At 35.5% G+C, this 19,734-nt stretch overlaps 1 protein-coding gene across 1 annotated transcript; it reads right to left on the reverse strand.

Annotated features, from left to right (window-relative positions):
* Positions 1-17,215: 17,215 nt before the first annotated feature.
* On the reverse strand, positions 17,216-18,877 carry LOC142161998 (uncharacterized). The gene is made up of 4 exons (XM_075218293.1): positions 18,722-18,877; positions 18,320-18,409; positions 17,983-18,216; positions 17,216-17,488 (listed from the first exon to the last, which is right to left on the reverse strand). Exons 1-4 carry the CDS (start codon positions 18,875-18,877, stop codon positions 17,216-17,218), a joined length of 753 nt encoding a protein of 250 aa, XP_075074394.1.
* Positions 18,878-19,734: the final 857 nt, after the last annotated feature.

Raw genomic sequence — 19,734 nt, forward strand, 5'->3', positions numbered from 1 at the left:
AGGACCGGGGCACCCCACGGTGAAACACTCGGCCTGATGAAGCCCTTGTCAAGAAGGTCTTTCAACTATTCTCTCAACTCATTTAGTTCTGCTGGATCCATCCTATAAGGAGGTATAGATATGGGCTGAGTGCCCGGTATGAGATCGATGCCAAAGTCTATGATTCTTTTAGGAGGAAGTCCAGGAAGGTCATCTGGGAAAACTTCTGGAAATTCTCTAACAACTGGAACAGACTGAAGAGCTGGTGGTTCTGATTCTGGATTAATGATGTGAGCCAAATAGGCGAGACACCCCTTACTGATCATTCATTGTGCCTTAAGGTAAGAAATAAACTTACCTACAAGCGATGTCGAACTACCCTTCCACTCTAAGATTTCTTCATTTGGAAATTGGAACCTGACTATCTTGGCACAACAATCTAGCATGATATAGTAGGAAGACAACCAATCCATACCCATGATCACATTGAAATCCACCATTTCTAACTCTATGAGAATGGCCTCGGTGCTGCGACCTTGGATTGAAACTATACAACCTTTATAGACTCTTGTGACTTTCACTGACTCGCCAACTAGAGTAGATACTAGGAATGACTCACTAAGTTGTTTAGGTTCTGGTCCAAGGTTAATTACAAAGTATGGAGTCACATATGAAAACATTGAACCTGGATCAATTATGGCATAATCATTATGTGAGTAGACTAGAATTATACCGGTAATAACTTCTGCAGATGCCTCTACACTCTGACGATCAAGTGTAGGAAATAAACGGGGTTGTCCCCCTCCCTGAGTAACTCGATTTGCACCTCTTCCTGCCCCATGCCCAGTCTGATTATGAGAACCACGAGCCTGAGGTGGTGCAACTGCAATAGTTGAGGAACTAGAAGGACGAGTTGATCCCCCACTTAAATTAACTTTAGGTGATTGGCCTTTATATGACCAATGTCTCCACAATAATAGCAACCATGAAACCAAGCTTGTATTGACCTGAATGTTGCCGCTTATATGTTCTATAATGACCCTATTGTTGTGAATGTTGCTCAGCATGACTCTGGCTATGTGAGGATGATGTCCTAAAATTCTAATTCTAGCGAGACTGGTTTCCATAACTTTGAGTACGTCTGAAGGAAGACTAACCACCTGACTGATGACTAGGCTGAGCTGGTGCTAATGACTCCTTATTGGAGGAACCCCTTCCACCTCTGCTAGATGTACCATTAAACTTGCCCGTTGTCTGGGCTTTCTTGTTATGCTCTTTTTCTTCTCTCATTTGTTGTCTGTCTTTATCTAAGTACTTGGCGAATCCCACCACAGAGGATAAAGATGTCATTCCTACCGCTGCAACTAATGTCGTATCCTTAATGTGGTAAGCCAAACCACCAACAAACCTGCAAATCTTTGCTTTTTCTGTCGTAATCATGTGAGGAGCATGCTTAGCCAACCTTTTGAACTCTATGTAGTACTCTTGCACACTTTTATTGCCTTGCTTGAGCTCTTCGAACTTTGTAGCCTTAGCTTTCATATCCTCTTCCGGGATAAAGTTAGCCATGAAGGTCTCTTCAAATTCTTCTCAAGTAGGCGGACCATCATCTTTATCTCTTTTCATTTCCCACATCTCAAACCAAGTGCCAGCCACATCTCTAAGCTGGTAAGCAGCCAGCTCCACAGCTTCATCATCAAATGCCTTCATCGCTCGGAGGGCTTTCTTGACATCCTCCGGCCACAACATTGGATCTTCATCAACTATAGAACCATGGAACAATGGAGGACTCAACTTCAAAAATTCATTCACTCTTGAGGACTCAGAATTGTTCTGTCTCTATGATTGAGGTGGAATCTCATCTCGTATCTCGTTCTGATTGGTCTTGAAGGCTTTAAACATCTCCATAGCACTGTTGACAGCAATAAACATCTGACCCACCTCTGGAGATATAGTTGTCTGAGCCGGAACTGCTGTTGGGGGCGGCACTGGATCCTAAGGTACTGGATCATCATGCTCCTCCCCTTCTTCATTTTCAACCCGGGGTACTTGAACCCCCTTTGTGGATTTACACTTCCTTTTCTGAGTTGAAGCCTTCTTAATTCTACTTTGAGCCACAGTAGTAGCAATAGTTTCTTGAGCAGCTTCCTGAGTGTCGGTGTCAGAGTTGCAAGTACGAGTCATTTCTGCGAGTTTTGGATAAATGAATACATTAGATAATTTCTTAGAGGTAGGATCTACTGCACGATCTAAAGTACGAAAAAAAAAGACTTTTCCTAAATGCTTGTAGCCTCCTGTTTATAAGTATGGCACGCTTCATACCCATAAACAAGACTCTACCAACACGGCTTCATAGACATCTAGGACTCCATAAACCTGACGCTCTGATACTAAGTTTATCACGACCCATTTTCTGAACAAGCCTTGACCGGCACCCGATCACTAAACATGATTAAGCGAACCATATGCACTTATCAAATCTATTATAACTTCAAAATTTATATGCAATAAGGCAATACTTTAACCAAATACTTTTAATTACTTTAAATATCTAAAATAAACCAACTCCAAAACTTTACTCTTAGTAACCACTGAAATACTACTAAGTTATAATAAAAAATATTTGAATCTTAACCCAACGACTGTGTCTATGAAGCCTCTACTGATAAACTGACGCACTACTCAAGACATGAGATTTCCTGGCCAGTTCTCTAAGTAAACAAAGAAATAGGTAAATAATGTCGACTCAAAGGAGTACTCCACGAACAAAAGCGGAGCTCACCAATAGCACTGGAAGTGTGGGAAGTCCTAACTTGTAGCCTGCTCGCCTGCAAATTAAATCCGGTTCCTACGTTGTATCGCAGACCAACATAGGTTCCCAAAAAAGAACGTCAATACCATCCATTGTACTCAGTAAGTCTCAACAACAGGAGACGAACTTTAATAACATATATATTACGAGCAAAGATTCTAAATGCATGTAAAACATAAAGCTTATAAGAACAATTCTAAAATAATTGCATAATAGCAGTTTATGAATATTTTAAAAGAAATTCTTTTATTTTTCTTTCTTATAAAAAAATACTTCACTTTATACTTTGGGAGTTCCAACTATCCTGATTTAATTCTGTCTCGATCACCGTGTGATCGGCACTGGTTCGATCCCAACCTGATCGAATAGGCCTAATCCACGAGGTGTCACTCGTTCATGGCTTTTAGCGCTCATGTACCATACCTTAGCTTGGCTTGGCAAATTCTCAGTAACGAGACCCTCGGCTCGTGTGCTCCCTACTTTGGCACAAGTAGTTTAAGGAAGTCAACGCCTTGATCAGGACCCTCGGCCGGGACGATGACCCCTTCTCAGAATATAGGATACTCCCAAAAATCTTTTCTTTCTAAACTTCTTCTTGTGACTTTCCAAGTCTAAATCTTTTCTGAAACATCCTATACATACTCATACTGGTATCCTTAAATATAAAGCATAGCATAAGAATGAAATAAATATTCAAATGTATATCTAAAGATTCTTTCTCCTTCATGAATTTTCAACATGCAAATGGCATATAAGAATAACACAAAAATATGAACATTTATGCACATATCATAATAAATCATCTAAACTTTAGCTAGAACAATTCTAAGTCAATAGGTACTCACTCGCTCCAATTAAGTACATATAAACTCTTTTAAGCAATTCATCAAACACCTTGTATGCGTGCTTTTGTGAGTTAAAACCACTTTAATAAAGGGTTATATCAACTCACCTCAAAACTCCTTAATTCACTACGTAGGCCCAGTCCAACTTATACTTGTCAAACAATTAATTCTACAATAACCAGTGCATTTGAATTAATTTTAAAGTTTCAGACCTAAACATGGAACTTACTGTTGGTACAGAGGAAGAAGGAAATTAACTATTCAATTCTTACCTATTACTACTGTAGGATAATTGACAATAGAAAATTTTATATATCTGAGTTCAAGAATAAGTGAGTTGTAAAGAACCTTAGAATTTTCCGTGCGCAAGTAACTTTGTGACTGCCTTCGTTTCGCAGAAGGCTTTAAGTTTTGCCTGCGTGAGAAAACAGAATGCTTTCTGTTTTGTTCAAGGCAATAAGCCCTTTATTTTCCTTTCAATACTCACTTTATGGGTTAGTCACGTGCACTTTTTTCTTTGTTTTGTTTGTTTGCTTTTTTTTACTAGTATTTAATTATACCCACTTTTATTAATTAATAATATTAAAATTATTAATATTCCTCTAATTGTATATCCAATTCTTTATAGGTAGAAAAGTAACTCAAAAATCAATCACAAGGGTTTAAATCCGCGATAGAAGTATAATTTAAGATTAAAAAAATATTAAATTCTATATTTAGTGTGACTTGAAACTTTTATAGATTTGAGTAGTGTTACAATATATAACACCTCAGACTTTAGACAGAATCCCACATCGGCAAAACACAAGAGGGGTGCTGGGTGTATAAGTTAACAAGCCTTACACCCTAGTGACCCGTTTTAAACTCGTGAAAGTCTAAGCCCAAAGCGGACAATATCACTAGTGGGCTGGGCAGTTAAAGATGGTATCAGAGCCGGGTTTGTGTCAGCCTTGTCGATGGTGGGTCAGAGTTCAACTGAGTTTAGGCAAATCCTGGTTAGGCGGGGCAAACCTCAGTGCTGAGTCTAGGCAAATCCCATGCGGTGGGGCAAACCTCAGTGAGGACGCTGAGTCCATAAGAGGGGTTGTATGTAACACCCCTGACTTTATACAGAGTCCCACATCGATAAAACACAATAGGGATGTTGGGTATATAAGTTAACAAGTCTGAGACCCCAGTAACGCGTTTTAAACCCGTGAGGGCCTAGGCCCAGAGTGGACAATATCACTAGCGGGTTGGGTTGTTACAAAAACGACATCTGGACTATCTGATGGACCTAGATACAGTGAATGTGTATACGAAATTGTTGATTCCACCATGACTGAATCTTGCCCTCAACAATCTCAGAGAAAATTGAAAAATGATGTCGAATGATCGATCGATCACTGGGAATCTAATTGACTCGTACCTGCTCTGATACCATGCTAATATTTATACTCACACTGAGCAGATTTGCAAGAGCTCTAAACTGCTCTAATGGCAGAAGCTTCTAGAGCACAAAAATGAAGAAGAAGCAAGCATTACAAAATGATTCTCAGTCTTTCATTCCCTGAGAATACATAGTATTTATAGTGTACAAGTAATGAGCCTAAGCTAATCAACTAACTGACTTTTAACCTATGAGTTGGGCGTGAGCTGACACTAAGTGTACAGTGTTAACCGACTAACTAACACACTAACTACCACTAACTAACTTGAGCTCACAATAATATCTTATAAAACATTAACTAACATTTCTTTCTGGTCGCGTCTTAAAATATGACCCGTCTAATTAAGCAAGCTCCTATATTTGCTAAAGTCAGTAGATAATATTATTTTAAATACCTTTTTCAACCTAACCCTCTTAAACAAATGTTGTTCTGTGCCCAAGAATTCCTGTCTTTGGATAGGAAACAGAAGGAAAATCAATTCGATCTTCTTAATACCATTGCTAGTCAACATTTAAAAGCACATTTTGACTGAGTACAACAGCAAAATTTTAAAAGAAAAAAATTACTCAATACTGTCTGAAACAAGTCCTATTTTACACTCTTTGCGCCTCTAGATAAATACACTAAGATCTCATTATGATTCTCATAAATTTAAATTTCATTAATTTTGGTCTTTTAAAGATGAAGTACGAGGAAAGGACAGTCCGGCGTAGGAAGTATCCCGTGTTCACGCAAGGTCCGAAAAAGGACTGTACCCCAAGGGGTGTGGTGTAGACAACTTACCATGATGCAAGCATTAGTGACTGGTTCCACGGCTCGAACTCGTGACGGATAGATCATACGGAGACAACTTTATTGTTGCTCCAAAACTCCTCTTCCAAATTTATATCCAAAAGCATATATAATTCGTCGGACACAATACAAAGTTTCAAGTAATCAAGAGGAAATTACGTGATCATTATGACATAATTATGAGTTGTCTTTATAATGATCCCCTTTTTTTAACCAGCCATTTGAACAAAACAAATTTCCATGAATGCAATTTTACCTACGATTTTAATATATGCACGCAAAGGCGATATGTTATAGCAACTAATAATATAATTAATCCTTTAATCCATTACTAAATATGCTTCTTGTATATTGTCAAATAGTTACTTAGTATTATATAGAGGGAATTTTTATATTCCTATACACTATATAAAACTATATTACCCTCCCTACTCAAGTTTTACTATAATTATATATTATATGCTCAATTACCATTTATGTACAATTTAAGGGAATTAATGATAATAATTAGTGTCTTAAATCACTCTCATGTATCTTCCACTCCCCCCACGTTTCTCTCTTCACATCCCACCCCTTCCCACGTATCTTGCACTCACTCATGATTTTCTCTTCACAAAATTCAGAATCCCTCCATTAACGCCTATTTTCTCTCTTCTTCCATAAGCATTCTAAATTCTCTTCTTCAAAAATCATCTCCATTAATGCCTGTGCTTAGCTGGATTTTCAATGAAGAAGAAAATAGCTTCAAAGAACAGCCCTAAAAAAGGTAAAGGAGCCGATATTCCTACATTTGATTTGGATGTTTTTTCAGAGAATTCACCCAAAAAACATTATTTATTTGAATTGGGTGTTGTTGCAAAGAATTGCAAATTCTCTCTATTTCTCTCTCTATATCTCAATCCCTAATTTCAGTAATGTAAAGCAAAGGAAAAGAGAGAAGCAATTCTACCATTGACAACCATTAAAAAGCTTTGAAGCTTTGAATTCGAATTTGGGTTTTCAAAAATCAATATTTGTTTGGATTGGGTGTTGTTGCAATAATTGAGAATATGGTTTGGAATTTATATCTCAATTTTGAGGGTGTTTTGGTGAAGATTAGACTTGATTTTGATTGAATTTCAGATTGAAATTCGAAGAAGAAGAAGAAGAAGAAGAAGAAGAAGAAGGAGAAGAAGAAGAAGACGGAGAAGAAGAAGCAGAAGGAGAAGAAGAAGGAGAAGAAGGAGAAGAAGGAGAAGAAGGAGAAACTCGAAGAAGAAGAAGAAGAAGAAGAAGGAGGAGGAGGAGGAGGAGGAGGAGGCATGACATACATTATGCCGGAGAAATTGTAATAAAGTTGTATTAAATTGTATTCTGTTGTTTATATAGATATATATTTTTATTTAAATATTGTATGAAAGTTGAACAATATTGTATAAAAATTATATTTAAGTTATATGATATTGTAGTTGTATATAACTGGGTAGAAATAATGTATGAAAGTTGTAGATAATATATAATTAATTGTATGAAATTTATTTTTACTATGTATAAATCAGATATAAAATATCAAAAGATATATTGTATAAAAATTGTATTTAAGTGGTATGATATTGTAGTTGTATATAAATGGGTAAAATAATGTATAAAAACTGTAGATAAATTGTATAATATATAATTAATTGTATAAAATTTATTTTTACTATGTATAAATAGATGTATGAATATACGAGTGCTTTCCACATTTGCCACAGAGAGAGAGGTGACCTTAACAATATAAAATGAAGTAGAAAAAACAAATTCCTGGCCCATGGCATGAACTCTCTAATCATCAACTCTTTCAATAACTTGAGAATTTCAAGAATTCCAGACATGCATTACCATATATGAACTGGTATGTTTCTTTTCACCTTCTGTTGTTTTCCTCACTCTTTTTAGGGGCCAGTCTTTTATTTACTGGGGTTGGGGTTAGGGGGTGCGTCTTGATTTTCAGAACGAAAGGACTTAGGAAAATAATTAATGTACTGATTTCATTATTTTGGAGGATAACACCGAGTTGCCTTCCTACTAAAGAATGATATTAAAACAGAAACCCCCCACCCCACCCCACCCCCACCCCAGGTAAAGTGCTTGAGTTCTTATAATTTTTTGTAATTCAACATCATTTCAATTTGCTTTGGTAGGATACTCATAGAACGTTTTTTGGGAAGTTCATATAAAATTATTGCAGCATTCGGCTTCAATCCCTTGATTGGATAGAAGAGGGGAGAGAGGAGAGAAAAAAGGAAAATGGTATAATTAAATCTCTTGATTGAAGGCACAAATAATGGATTTGGAACCGTTTAAGGTAGTTTGTATAAATTTGTAACTAAAATGTGTTTAGGTCGGGTAAATACCAAGACATGGACATTTTTCAAAATAAGGTTTTAAATAGTGTATACGAATGAAAAAATCTCTATATAGAGCTATCAGAACGGGTCAGCCCACCCCAGCCCAAACCTCGTGGGCTTTTAAAGTTGGCGGGCTAGGATCGGCCGACCCGCCATATGAATGGGCCTTAACAAGGCTAGCCCTAAGAGGGCTGCGAGCTAGGGCGGGCCAGCCCTTCAATTATTTTTTTAAAAAAAATCTTTAAATCCTTAAATAGTTTCCGTGACATAGTCGATTAATCATGTAAACAACTTCTATTTGCTTAGAGCGCACAAAAAATGTTGATATTTGACAAGGAATCTCATAATTGAAATGCAAATTCTCTATATCTCTTGCTCTTCTTTTTTAAAGTTACATGAATATTTTCTTAATACCTTTCTTTCATTTTCCTCAGATTCAGGGATTATTTTAATAAATTTATATGGTGAGGCTTTTTAATGTAGGATTAACATCATTTGTTGATTTCATCATTATAGTCCATAAAATTTTTAAAATTCTTGAAATTGCTAGTGGTCAATTTTTTTGTGTATTTAAAACTGATCTTTATCTATACTGAAGAGTAGTTTAAATATTAATAATATATTAAAATAATCCAAACTGATCATTGGCCACTTAAAGTAATATTTTCTTTTGAAAAAAGATTTTATTGGCTACCTAAGAGTTTTCGAGTTCGTTATTAATTAAGCAAAAGAAAAACTAAGTTTGTCATATTACATACATATCAAAAATCTAAATTCTAGTTGATATGGAAAGGTAAATGAGTAATTTAGGGTTGGGGAATGGGGATTTTAGTTAATAACATTTTTACTTTTTACTTTCTTTAAATATTAAATATTTAATAGTAATTAATTTGAATTTAATTCATTTTTGGTCCACGGGCCGGCCTAGGCCCAACATCGATCAAGCCTCAAGGGCTAGCAGGCTTACTTGGGCCGGGCTTATAAGCCTCGGTTTAAAATGGGCTCAAAAAATCCTAGCCCAACTCTATTCAAGTAGCAGACTGGAGTGGACTGACCTCACGGGCCAAGCCCATTTTGACGACTCTAGTATTATACTATTAATTAAATTTTCAGTTTATCATCAACTCCTTTTACCTCTTTAGTCAATTTAGGCAGCTGCAAAAATAATAAACTTGGCAAATTTAAGAGATGCCTTAAAATACTAATTACTCAGTAATTAATCACTAAAAGTATAAAGATTTGACCGGCCACCAATTTTGCATTGTCATCACAATCCAGCTTCGAGTTTTCCTCGTATCCAATTTAAAGAACTTCTTTAATAGCAATATGCAATATGTTTGTTTCTTATTTTTGTTTATTTTCATGCAATTAAATACTAGTATGTGCCTTTATGTTGCACGCTCATCTTCCACTTAAAAGAGAGTTTCTCCAAATTTACGACAGTCTAAAAAAATTTTCCAAAGAACGACGAAGGGTTTAATTAGTTAGGTAAAATAGCATATGATTCTTTGATATAAATTCTAAAATTTTCTAATACCTTGGTATATTAGTTTTGAATTCAATGTTCAAACTATATATTTGACGTTGACGCTGCCACTAATATCTCGTAATGTTAACGGTAGCTCGATGTACAAAGTATCTCACTTTCACAAAGGTTGTCCGAAGGGTCGCACCCAAGGGTGTGAAATAGATAGTCTACTCTAATGCAAGCATTAATTAGTAACTGCTTTTACAGTTCAAATATGTGATCTATAGATTACATGAAGACAACTTTACCATTGTTTCATAGCTCTCCTTCCTTGTTAGAAACACAAAAGAAGTATATATGCCTTCGGCATGAATTTCTATATCGTTATTTACATCAATCACTTGGATTTACCAGTAATTCGTTCAATGGTTTCTCCAGGTTAAAGAAAAACAACAAAGTAAAATACTCATAAATTGAAGAATGAGGATACTCAAACTATCAAACAATTAATTTTCTAAACATTTCACCTATATATCCATCATCATCAAAACGAAGGTTTTTTTCCCTCCTCCTTGGCTTTCTTGGACGCCACAGAAGCTTTACAAAGATCATCCACGAAAAGCCAATCATGCACGGTGATAGACACGCCCGATAATGGACCAGTGGAGGAAGCAGGATTTTGACTAAGGGAATTCAAAAAATAAAAAAATAAATGCACGAAAAAGTTAAGGGTATATGAGAAAAGAATTGACTTTATATACATTGTATAATTTTCGGGCGAGAGGAGTTCGGCCACCTAGTATCGCCCCTGCCGGCGACTCTATGAAAAGTTGGTCATACACATATTGAAGAACAACAAGAAAAATGAAACAATTCAATTTGAGATTCGCCCTGATTAGATGGAGCAAAGATTTAAAGTTTATGGGCAAGAGCCGCTACCACCAAGACCAGGAATATTGGTGCAAGAAGAAGAACCAGATGATGGAACTTGACCTCTTGGTAACGATGTCATCCATTCAGACACACCCATAGGCCTTGCTGCTTTTGCTAATAATAAGGTATTTGGAGTGATGAGAATAATGGAGACAATTATAAAAAATAATGAAATGAATCTTTTCAGGGTACCCATGATTTTTTTGGTGTTCTGTTTTTGGTTGAGATAGAGAGGGGCAGGCAATATTTGGAGGTTGTTGGGATAATGAGAATAATAATGAGATGTAACCAATTATATTTATAGGCACGGAAAAATTGTATAAATCAGGACCTAATTCAAAGACTAATGAGTTAAGTTTTTGTTCATACTATTCTATTAATTTTGACTTTGACAAAATGTGTTTCTAAGTTTTGACTTGGCAATGGTAGGTAGCAAGAAGGGCAGAGCTAGAGTGCACGAGCGGGTTCGGCCGAACCCAGTAATTTTGGTTCGAACCTTATATTTATCTTAAAATTTTTATAAATATACATAAATTATTAATTTAAAACTCAATAGCTTTAAAAATTTAAAATTCTGAACCCATAAATTTGAAACTCTGGCTTGCCGTAACAAGAAGTAAGATTGTAAGAAGGTTGAATTGATCATCCTTTAGTTTACTATAGGGGTGTACATGGACCAGGTTGGTTCGGTTTTTATCAAAACCAAACCAAATCAATTATATCGGTTTGGATTGGTTCGGTTTTGTCGGGTTTTTCGGATTTTTGGGTTGTTTTGTTACATGAATATTATTTCAATCTTACTTTATTAAAATTATAGATAAAGTTTTGATAAGTGAATATATGTTTAGTAAATATGGAAAAAATTGACAAACATATGATCTATTAAAATATTCTAATAGGAGAATTTTTTTAGTAACACATGATAGTTATTTTCTTAGTCGTCTAACAATAATTTTTCGTTAATTTGCGCTTTCAAGGTTAATACATGAGAGGATCCCAAATATTTCTACATTTTCTAAAGAAAAATCACTATAAAGTCTTAAAAATATAAACAAAATTTATATATTTATATGTCAGTTTGGTTCGGATTTTTTTACTCAATACCAAACCAAGTTAAACCAAACCTAATCGAATTTTTTAATCGATTTGGTTTGATTTTTGAGTTTGGTGCGATTTTTCAATTCGGTTTAAACATAGTTTCCTATCCAAAGACATGGTTTCTTAGGGGGGGGATAAAACAGGAGATTGCATGATTACCGTACCACGTACGTGGAAAGTGAAAGGTATTTACGTTGAATTCCAGACCACCAAAAAATAAAATAAAATAAAAATGATTTTTATCACGATAGGATATGAAATTCCCAATTGTCAATGGTAAATCGCCACAACTTGTGCTGTTGTGCATGAGGATTTTATAATTTCCACCTTATAATATTTTACGATATTTAATTTAAACTTTTTACTTTTGGATTTGACGTGGTAATCAAAAAGTGCGTGTTAAGTACTTAGAGACTTATAATAGCAAATGACAAAATTGAGCAACTCAGAAAAATATATCAGCGTCTCGAAAAATACTACATCAAAAATGAACTATACGGTGAAAATCCTAACTTTTAAAGTATCAATTTTGAATTTCGATCTAACACTCAAGTTAGTAATTGATTCAGGATATATCAAATGCATTTGGAATAACTTAATGAAGAAGCTAAGCTTTGAACATAGGACAGGAGTAATGGTGGCAAAATGGTTAAAAGAAAATAGTTAATCACCCATATTATCTATTAAAAAATGGGTTGGATAATAATTTTTTTTATAAATGGGTCAAATATGTATAAGAACCATATTAAAATTGATAACCAATAGTTTAACTTTTACATTTTTAAAACTTCAAATTGGGGTTCCTCAAGTTTGGGAGACTAGGAATTCTCCCGAAAGTGATCATATTCATGAAGCCATGGAATAATATGGTTATCCATATTATCCGTCAGTTAACATGTTTTTCATCCGTAATAAATATGGATCGGGTCAAATAATTTATCTATTTTTCATTACCCATTTTTTACACGTCTCATATCCGACCTGACTCGTCTATTTACCACCCCTAGATAATGCCAAAAGCACCTAACAAAATGAAGAGTTTAACTTTTATATATCGATAATACCTGTATAAGAAAATTTATGTTATAATATTACCTAAAAATAGTAACAATTAAATTCATAAAAAATGAGATCAATAATTAATAATATAATTTTCTATTATCTACAAGCGATCTATCTGTTAAATTATCCATCAAAATCTACCTGATCACTGTCAACGAGATTAGTAATTCATGGAAAGTGAGACTAATTCTGGGTAAAAACTTACCTGCATCGGGTGTTTACACCAACCCAATAGATATATGACATGTGTCTTGCATATGGACTTCAATCATAACCATGGTAAGTTACATGCATTATCATCCAATTAATTAGTTAACCATTGTGAGTTAATATAGTTTGGTATAAACACCCGGTATAAATAAGTATTTACCCTAATTTTGATAGCACGTTCTTTTTTTTTTTTTTTTGCACTATCAATATATAAATATTAAATCACAGAAGAAAATAGGAGCCATCCGAAGATTATATGCTAAAAATTCTTAAGATTTTACTTGCCAATATTCTAAAATAATAGTTAGTAGTATTTCCTTAAAGCGCATGTAAAAAATTTCAACACAATATTATATAATAAGATTGTGATAACAAAATAGACGCGTTAGAATTTGATTTCACCTAGTTTAAGAAGAAAGATATCTAACTGACTAAGTTAATTGTATAATTTACTAAATTTATAAGGTTATATAGTGCACTTGAATGAGGATTTCAAGTAGGAGAATTTTATTTTCCTTTTTAATAATTGCCTAAAGGCTTTACATTAGAGAAAAATAGAGGATTTAAAATAATTTTAAAAAAAAAGATTTGGTGATTTCACTTATGAAGCATCATCTTAACGTCGATCATTTTCTTTTAGTTTTGACTTGACGAAAAATATGATAATGATCATTTTTCTTCTATTGATTGAAACTTTATTTTGTGTTTCACGAATTATCTATGGTTTTGGCTATAAACTTGCAATTAAGTTTTTACCTCATACCTAATCTTGTAAAAATTGCATGTGGCGTCCTATTTGGTCGCCCTCATTTAACTTATATCCATTTTTTTAAAACTTTTAATTTGTACTCACTTTTTAAACAACTTTAGCCTCCTTTCTTCCCCCTTCAATAAAGAGAACTCTCCTTCCATTTGCTGTGCTTATTCCTTGGAGTAATATACGCGAACGAAGGAATAGGCCACAACTGACATTTGCTATGCTTATTCCTGCATTTCAACAGTTAACTGGGATGAATGTTATCATGTTTTATGCACTTGTTCTTTTTAAGACGATTGGTTTTGGCGATACTGCTTCGCTTATGTCTGCTGTGATAACTGGTGGTGTTAATTTTATTGTCACCTTTATTTCTATTCTTGTTGTTGATAGGGTTGGAAGGAGAGTTCTCTTTATTGAAGGTGATTTACATAAATCTATTATGTAAATACTTTTTACAAAGTCATTTTAACTTTCGAGCTGAAGTTGTAACTAGCAAACTTCAACTCTAGAGCTGAAGTTCGCCAGTAATAAAAACAAAAACTTTCGCCAGTTACAAACAAAAACTTCAGCTCTAGAGCTGAAGTTCGTCAGTTACAAAAACAAAAACTTCAGCTCTAGAGCTGAAGTTCGCCAGTTACAAACAAAAACTTCAGCTCTAGAACTGAAGTTCGCCAGTTACAAATCGCGAGTTACAAAACAAAAACTTCACTAGTTACAAAAACAAAAACTTCAGCTCTAGAGCTAAAGTTCGTCAGTTACAAAACAAAAACTTCAGCTCTAGAGCTGAACTTCAGGCTCGGCTTCTAGAATGCTGAAGTTTTGCGTGATTGCCTTTGTTACTTCAGCCCCGTATGCTGAAGTTATGCGAAAAAGCGGGTACGTTTGCAATTTTTTTTGCAAAACGGACACAAGTTAAAACGTGACACAAAAAGCGGGTATAGATGCAAATCCCCCAATAAACTAGCCGAGATGTAATAAAAAGGCCCATAATAAATTGGCCCAAACCGATGTGGCCCAAAAGCAAAATGTGCTCCTCAAAACATTAACATACAAAATGTGTATATATACAAAAAAAATATACAAATTTTATACATTTATTCAGCTATTATTTTTACAATGTCATTTTTCCTTACTTTTTTGTTTGATTTTTTTTCTGCTTTTCACTTTGGCAAAATGTGTTTCTCCGCAATGGTACCTAGCTAGTACGAAGTAAGAAGGTTGAATTGTTACTCCTTCTGTTTCCAATCCAAAGACAGGGATGTTTGAGCACAGAACATTTGATTAAGAGGGGGTTAGGTTACCCACTTCCTCAAATACAGGAGCTTGCTTATTTAGTATACCTTATACAATATGGAAATCGAAAAGTATTAATAGGTGTTTACTTGTAAAACAGTACAGTTAAATTTGTAACGTGATTTATAAACACATAAATTAAGAATAAAATAACAAAAAAAAATTAATTAAAGAAACTTAAAGAAAAATGCAAGGCTCATTGTGAAATGAGCTTCTCCGGAAGCAAGAGTAACAACAGTATATTGAGTAGAAACAAAGAATGTTTTTAGTAGAATCAAAGTAAGTTTAGCCTTTTTCTGGACAGATGTTTCCCCCACTACAATGAATATAAATTACTTTATTTATAGCTCAATTTAGGAAGACAAGATACCCAAATCAAGTTCTTCTTTAATATGAATAAAACCACTATTGATGGCTGCATAACGGTTGAGTATAAATACAAAGATTCTTTGTAACGATTGCTCATTGAATGCTTCCCGTTCGAACCGATATCTATCTTTCAAACTTTCACCTCGATTCCAGCATTTTCAGAACTTACTCAGTTCATGTCACATGTTCATAATCGGTGCCAGCTATTTGCTCGCTCATACTCTATTTGTCTTCAGTGCCATGTGTCAATTTGACGAGCATCCACCTATCATTTATCAATTTTACCCCATACAATAGGTCTTTATTTAGACTGGCTTGATTTTCATATCACTAGAAAAAAATGTAATTTTTTGTTTGAGGTCTGTGAATTGTACACCTTTTATTAAGTTTCCATGGAAGAAGACATGCATGAGGAATTGAGAGAAGAGGCATTTAGAGAGAACTCCATTTCCATTATCGACTGGAAAAGAATTAAGCTAAGAAGAGAATGAATAGTCTTATACAGACATATTTAACTACCACTACTAATACAGCTAATTGGTTAAGTTAGTTGATAACTTCTATCTTGTACACTTTGATCCCTAAACTCTCTGTACACATACACACTATACACTATCTCATACACTATCCCGACTCAATACTCCCCCTCAAACTGGAGGGTAGAAAAATATTCTTTACTCCAAGTTTGCAAAGCAAATGATGGTGTTGTGTTCGCCCAAGCCCCTTAGTCAATAAATCTACTATCTTCTCCTTAGTGTTCACATGTATAGTCTTGATGATGTCAGCCTTTATCTTCTTTCTAATGAAATGACAATCAATGTCAATGTGTTTTATGTATTCATGGAAGATGGGATTTGCTGCAATTTGGATTGCTGCCTTGCTGTCACAAAATAGAGCAACGGGTAATTGCATTTTGCCATCTAACTCACCAAACAGACCAATGAGCCAGACAATTTCAGCTGCAGTTGAAGCCATGCTTCTAAACTCAGCTTCAGCTGAACTCCTTGCGACTGTTTCCTGCTTCTTTGATTTCCAAGAGATCAAAGCATAGCCATAGAACATTGAGTAACCAGACCTTCTAGTTTGAAGGCATTCTCCCCAATCAGCATCATAATATGCCTTCAGAGTGCCATCACCATATGAAGGTAACAACAGTCCTTGACCTGGTGCACTCTTGACATATCTGACAACTCTTCTGGCTGTATCTAGATGAGATTGCACAGGAGAGTGCATATATTGACTCAAGGTTTGTACAACAAATGATATATCCGGCCTATTTTTTTGTTAAGTATAATAACCTTCCCACCAATCTTTGAAACTCACCAACATCCTTCAAGAGAGGATCTTGGGCAGTATCCATAGAGGAGGATGTCAATTTGTCAAAATCCACTGAAGTTAATTTTTTATTTGCTTCTAATGATGTGCTAGAAGGTTTGGCTCCTGCTAGTCTGAGTTCTGAAATCAGTTCTAAAGCATATTTACGTTGGCTCATATATATTCTTTTATCTGATTGAGCAAATTCAATTCCAACAAAGAATTTTAACTCTCCTAGGTCCTTCATTTTAAAGAACTGCCGCAAGTTATCCCTTGTCCTGTTGATTTCTGTAATGTTGTTCCTAGTGACTATCAAATCATCCACATAAACTAGCACTAGGACAATGTAGGCATCAGTCTTCCTAGTAAATAGAGAGTGGTCATAGTGACTTTGGGAGAACCCTATGGTCTGTAGTGCCTCAGATAGCTTGATGTTCCATTGTCATGATGTTTGCTTGAGGTCATATAGAAACCTATGTAGCATTCATACAAGGTACTCCCCCTGCTTGTTAGTCCCCTTAGAGAAACCTGGAGGGACAAGCATGTTAACTTCTTCAACTAAGTCGCCTTGCAAGAAGGCATTATGAACATCCATATGATAGAGAGGCCAACCAGAGGAAGATGCTACTACTACGATTGATCTGACTGTCACTATTTTAGCAACAGGTGAGAAAGTATCAATGTAGTCAAGACCCTCCTTCTGTGTGTAACCTTTGACCACAAGTCGAGCTTTGTACCTCTCAACCTCACCTGAAGCCTGATATTTAATTTTGAATACTCACTTACACCCTATAGGCTGCTTCCAATGTGGTAGAGGCACCAAGCTCTAAGTCTGGTTATCTTCCAAGGCTTGAATTTCTTGTTGCATAGCATCAACCCATTTAGGATCCTTAGCAGCTTCAGCAAAGGATCTTGGTTCTGTCTAAGAAGAATAAACATCTAATCATTTGGAGTAGTGAGGCTTCAGTTGAATATAGCTGACAGAGTTAGAAATAGGGTAGACACTCTTCTGGTAACTCACATAGTCTTGCATCCAAATGGGGGGCCTAGAAATTCTAGAGATCCTGCGAGGCTCAAAATTGTTCAAGTTGTCAGCATGTTGAAGCAGTGGTGAATGTGCAGTGATTGGAGGATCAACAATAGGTGATGTCGAGGGATCAACAACATGGATGCTGGGAAGATCATATTCATGTACATGCACATGGGTATTGTATGTGATGCAGAATCATCACTAGGAAGAGTAATTGACACATGATGAGTGTCAAAGTCTGTGATATCCACATTGTGATTATGATGTATAAGTGGCGCCACTAAGCTTGATTCATTCGATAGCTGCATGAATGGGAAGTTGTCTTCCTTGAAATCAACATCTCTGCTAACAAAAACGACATGATTAGATAGATCAAACAGTTTATAGCCCTTCTGAGTTAAGGAATAACCTAAGAAGATTGCAAGAACAGCTCTGGCAGAGAATTTGTCCATTTTCTTTAAGTTTGCAGTATAGCAAAGACATCCAAAACACCTTGAGATGGTCTAGTGAAGGAATTTTATTAAACACCAATTCAAATGGGCACTTCCCACCCAATACCTTGAGGGGATTCTGTTGATCAAATATATTATTGTCATAATGCATTCTCCCCAAAACTTCAAAGGCAGATTTGCTTGGAACCTCAGTGACCTGGCAATGTCCAAGGTGTATCTATATCTCTTCTCTACTATTCCATTCTGTTGAGGGGTGTAGGAATATGTGCTTTGATGTGTGATACTTTTTGTATTCAATAACTCCTTAAGCTGGTTACTGAAAAATTCTCCTTCATTGTCTGTTCTAAGAGTTTTGACAGTGGAAGAAAATATTGTTTTAATCAAAGCAATGAAGAATTTTAACACCACAATTGATTCATCCTTAGAATATTCATGAGGCACACCCATGTGAACCTACTGAAATCAACCACAAGAGTATCGTGGGTAGGTACCCTAAAGGGTCCCATACATTTGCATGAATAGGATCACCTAATGCATTACTCTTGTTAGTATTATTTGAAAAGGGCAAACGTGTTTGGTTAACCAAGGGGCATACAGAGCAATGATCATCACAATTAACAAACATTGTGTTTCCAAACATAGGTATCCTTTTCATAGTATCCATAGGTACATGACCTAACCTTTTATGCCATAAGGTACTATTTATTCTATTTACAGGCAATGTAGAAGATATAAGGCCAATAGGCAGTCCTTCCTAGGTGTTACTCTTGACAGTCTAGTCTAGCACATATAATTCATGCTCTACTCTACCAATACCCTTCACCTTGCCACTGCAAATGTCCTGGAATACACACCAGACAGAAAAGAAGGCAAGAAATAAGCTCAAATCCTTGGTCAGCTTAGACACTGATAACATATTGTACCTAAGTTTAGGTACATAAAGTACACTCTTGATCATCATGCCATCTACTATATTGGAAGACCCTAAGTGTGTAATTACACTTATCTCTCCAGTAGACAGTTGCACCTTGCTCAAACTATTCTTAGACAGCTTCACATAGTCAATGTACAAATGCAGGCTAGACAACATGTGATTTGTAGCTCCTGAGTCTATAATCCACCTATTTTCCTTGATCATACTCAGAAGTGACATCGGTATACCTGTGATCTTAGTATGAGTTGTTGTATCAACTGAAGTGTTGGTCTGGTTGAGCATTTGAAGTAGCTGATGATATTGCTCCTCTGTAAAGAAATGTCCTGGTGGTGCACCTTTTGTACATTCCTTCTGCTCATAAGGGGATTTAGATTTGTCCATCTACACATGATGTGTTGCAGTTACATTCCTTCCAAATGTCTTCCTCTTTGGTTTAAAGTCTACATGATAGCCAACCAGTTTGTAACAAACATTCCTAGTGTGAACCTTTTTGTTTACAATAGCCACAGTACAACTGGTTCTTTTGCTTGTAGCCCACAGTGTATGCTTGTCCTATGTTGTAACTAGGCGTGTTCATAAAAACCTGA

This window comes from Nicotiana tabacum, chromosome 7 (assembly GCF_000715075.1).
Source record: "Nicotiana tabacum cultivar K326 chromosome 7, ASM71507v2, whole genome shotgun sequence".
Taxonomy (NCBI): Eukaryota; Viridiplantae; Streptophyta; class Magnoliopsida; order Solanales; family Solanaceae; genus Nicotiana; species Nicotiana tabacum.

Excerpts from the sequence above, each read along its gene's own strand:
- LOC142161998 (XM_075218293.1), bottom strand. The coding sequence starts at position 18,877 with ATGGATACTATGAAAAGGATACCTATGTTTGGAAACACAATGTTTGTT. Across the intron at positions 18,410-18,721 it reads GTGATCCTATTCATGCAAAT|GTCACTGAGGTTCCAAGCAA; the intron begins GTATGGGACCCT and ends GGACATTGCCAG. Across the intron at positions 17,489-17,982 it reads CAGACTTTGACACTCATCAT|GCTTCAGGTGAGGTTGAGAG; the intron begins GTGTCAATTACT and ends ATTAAATATCAG.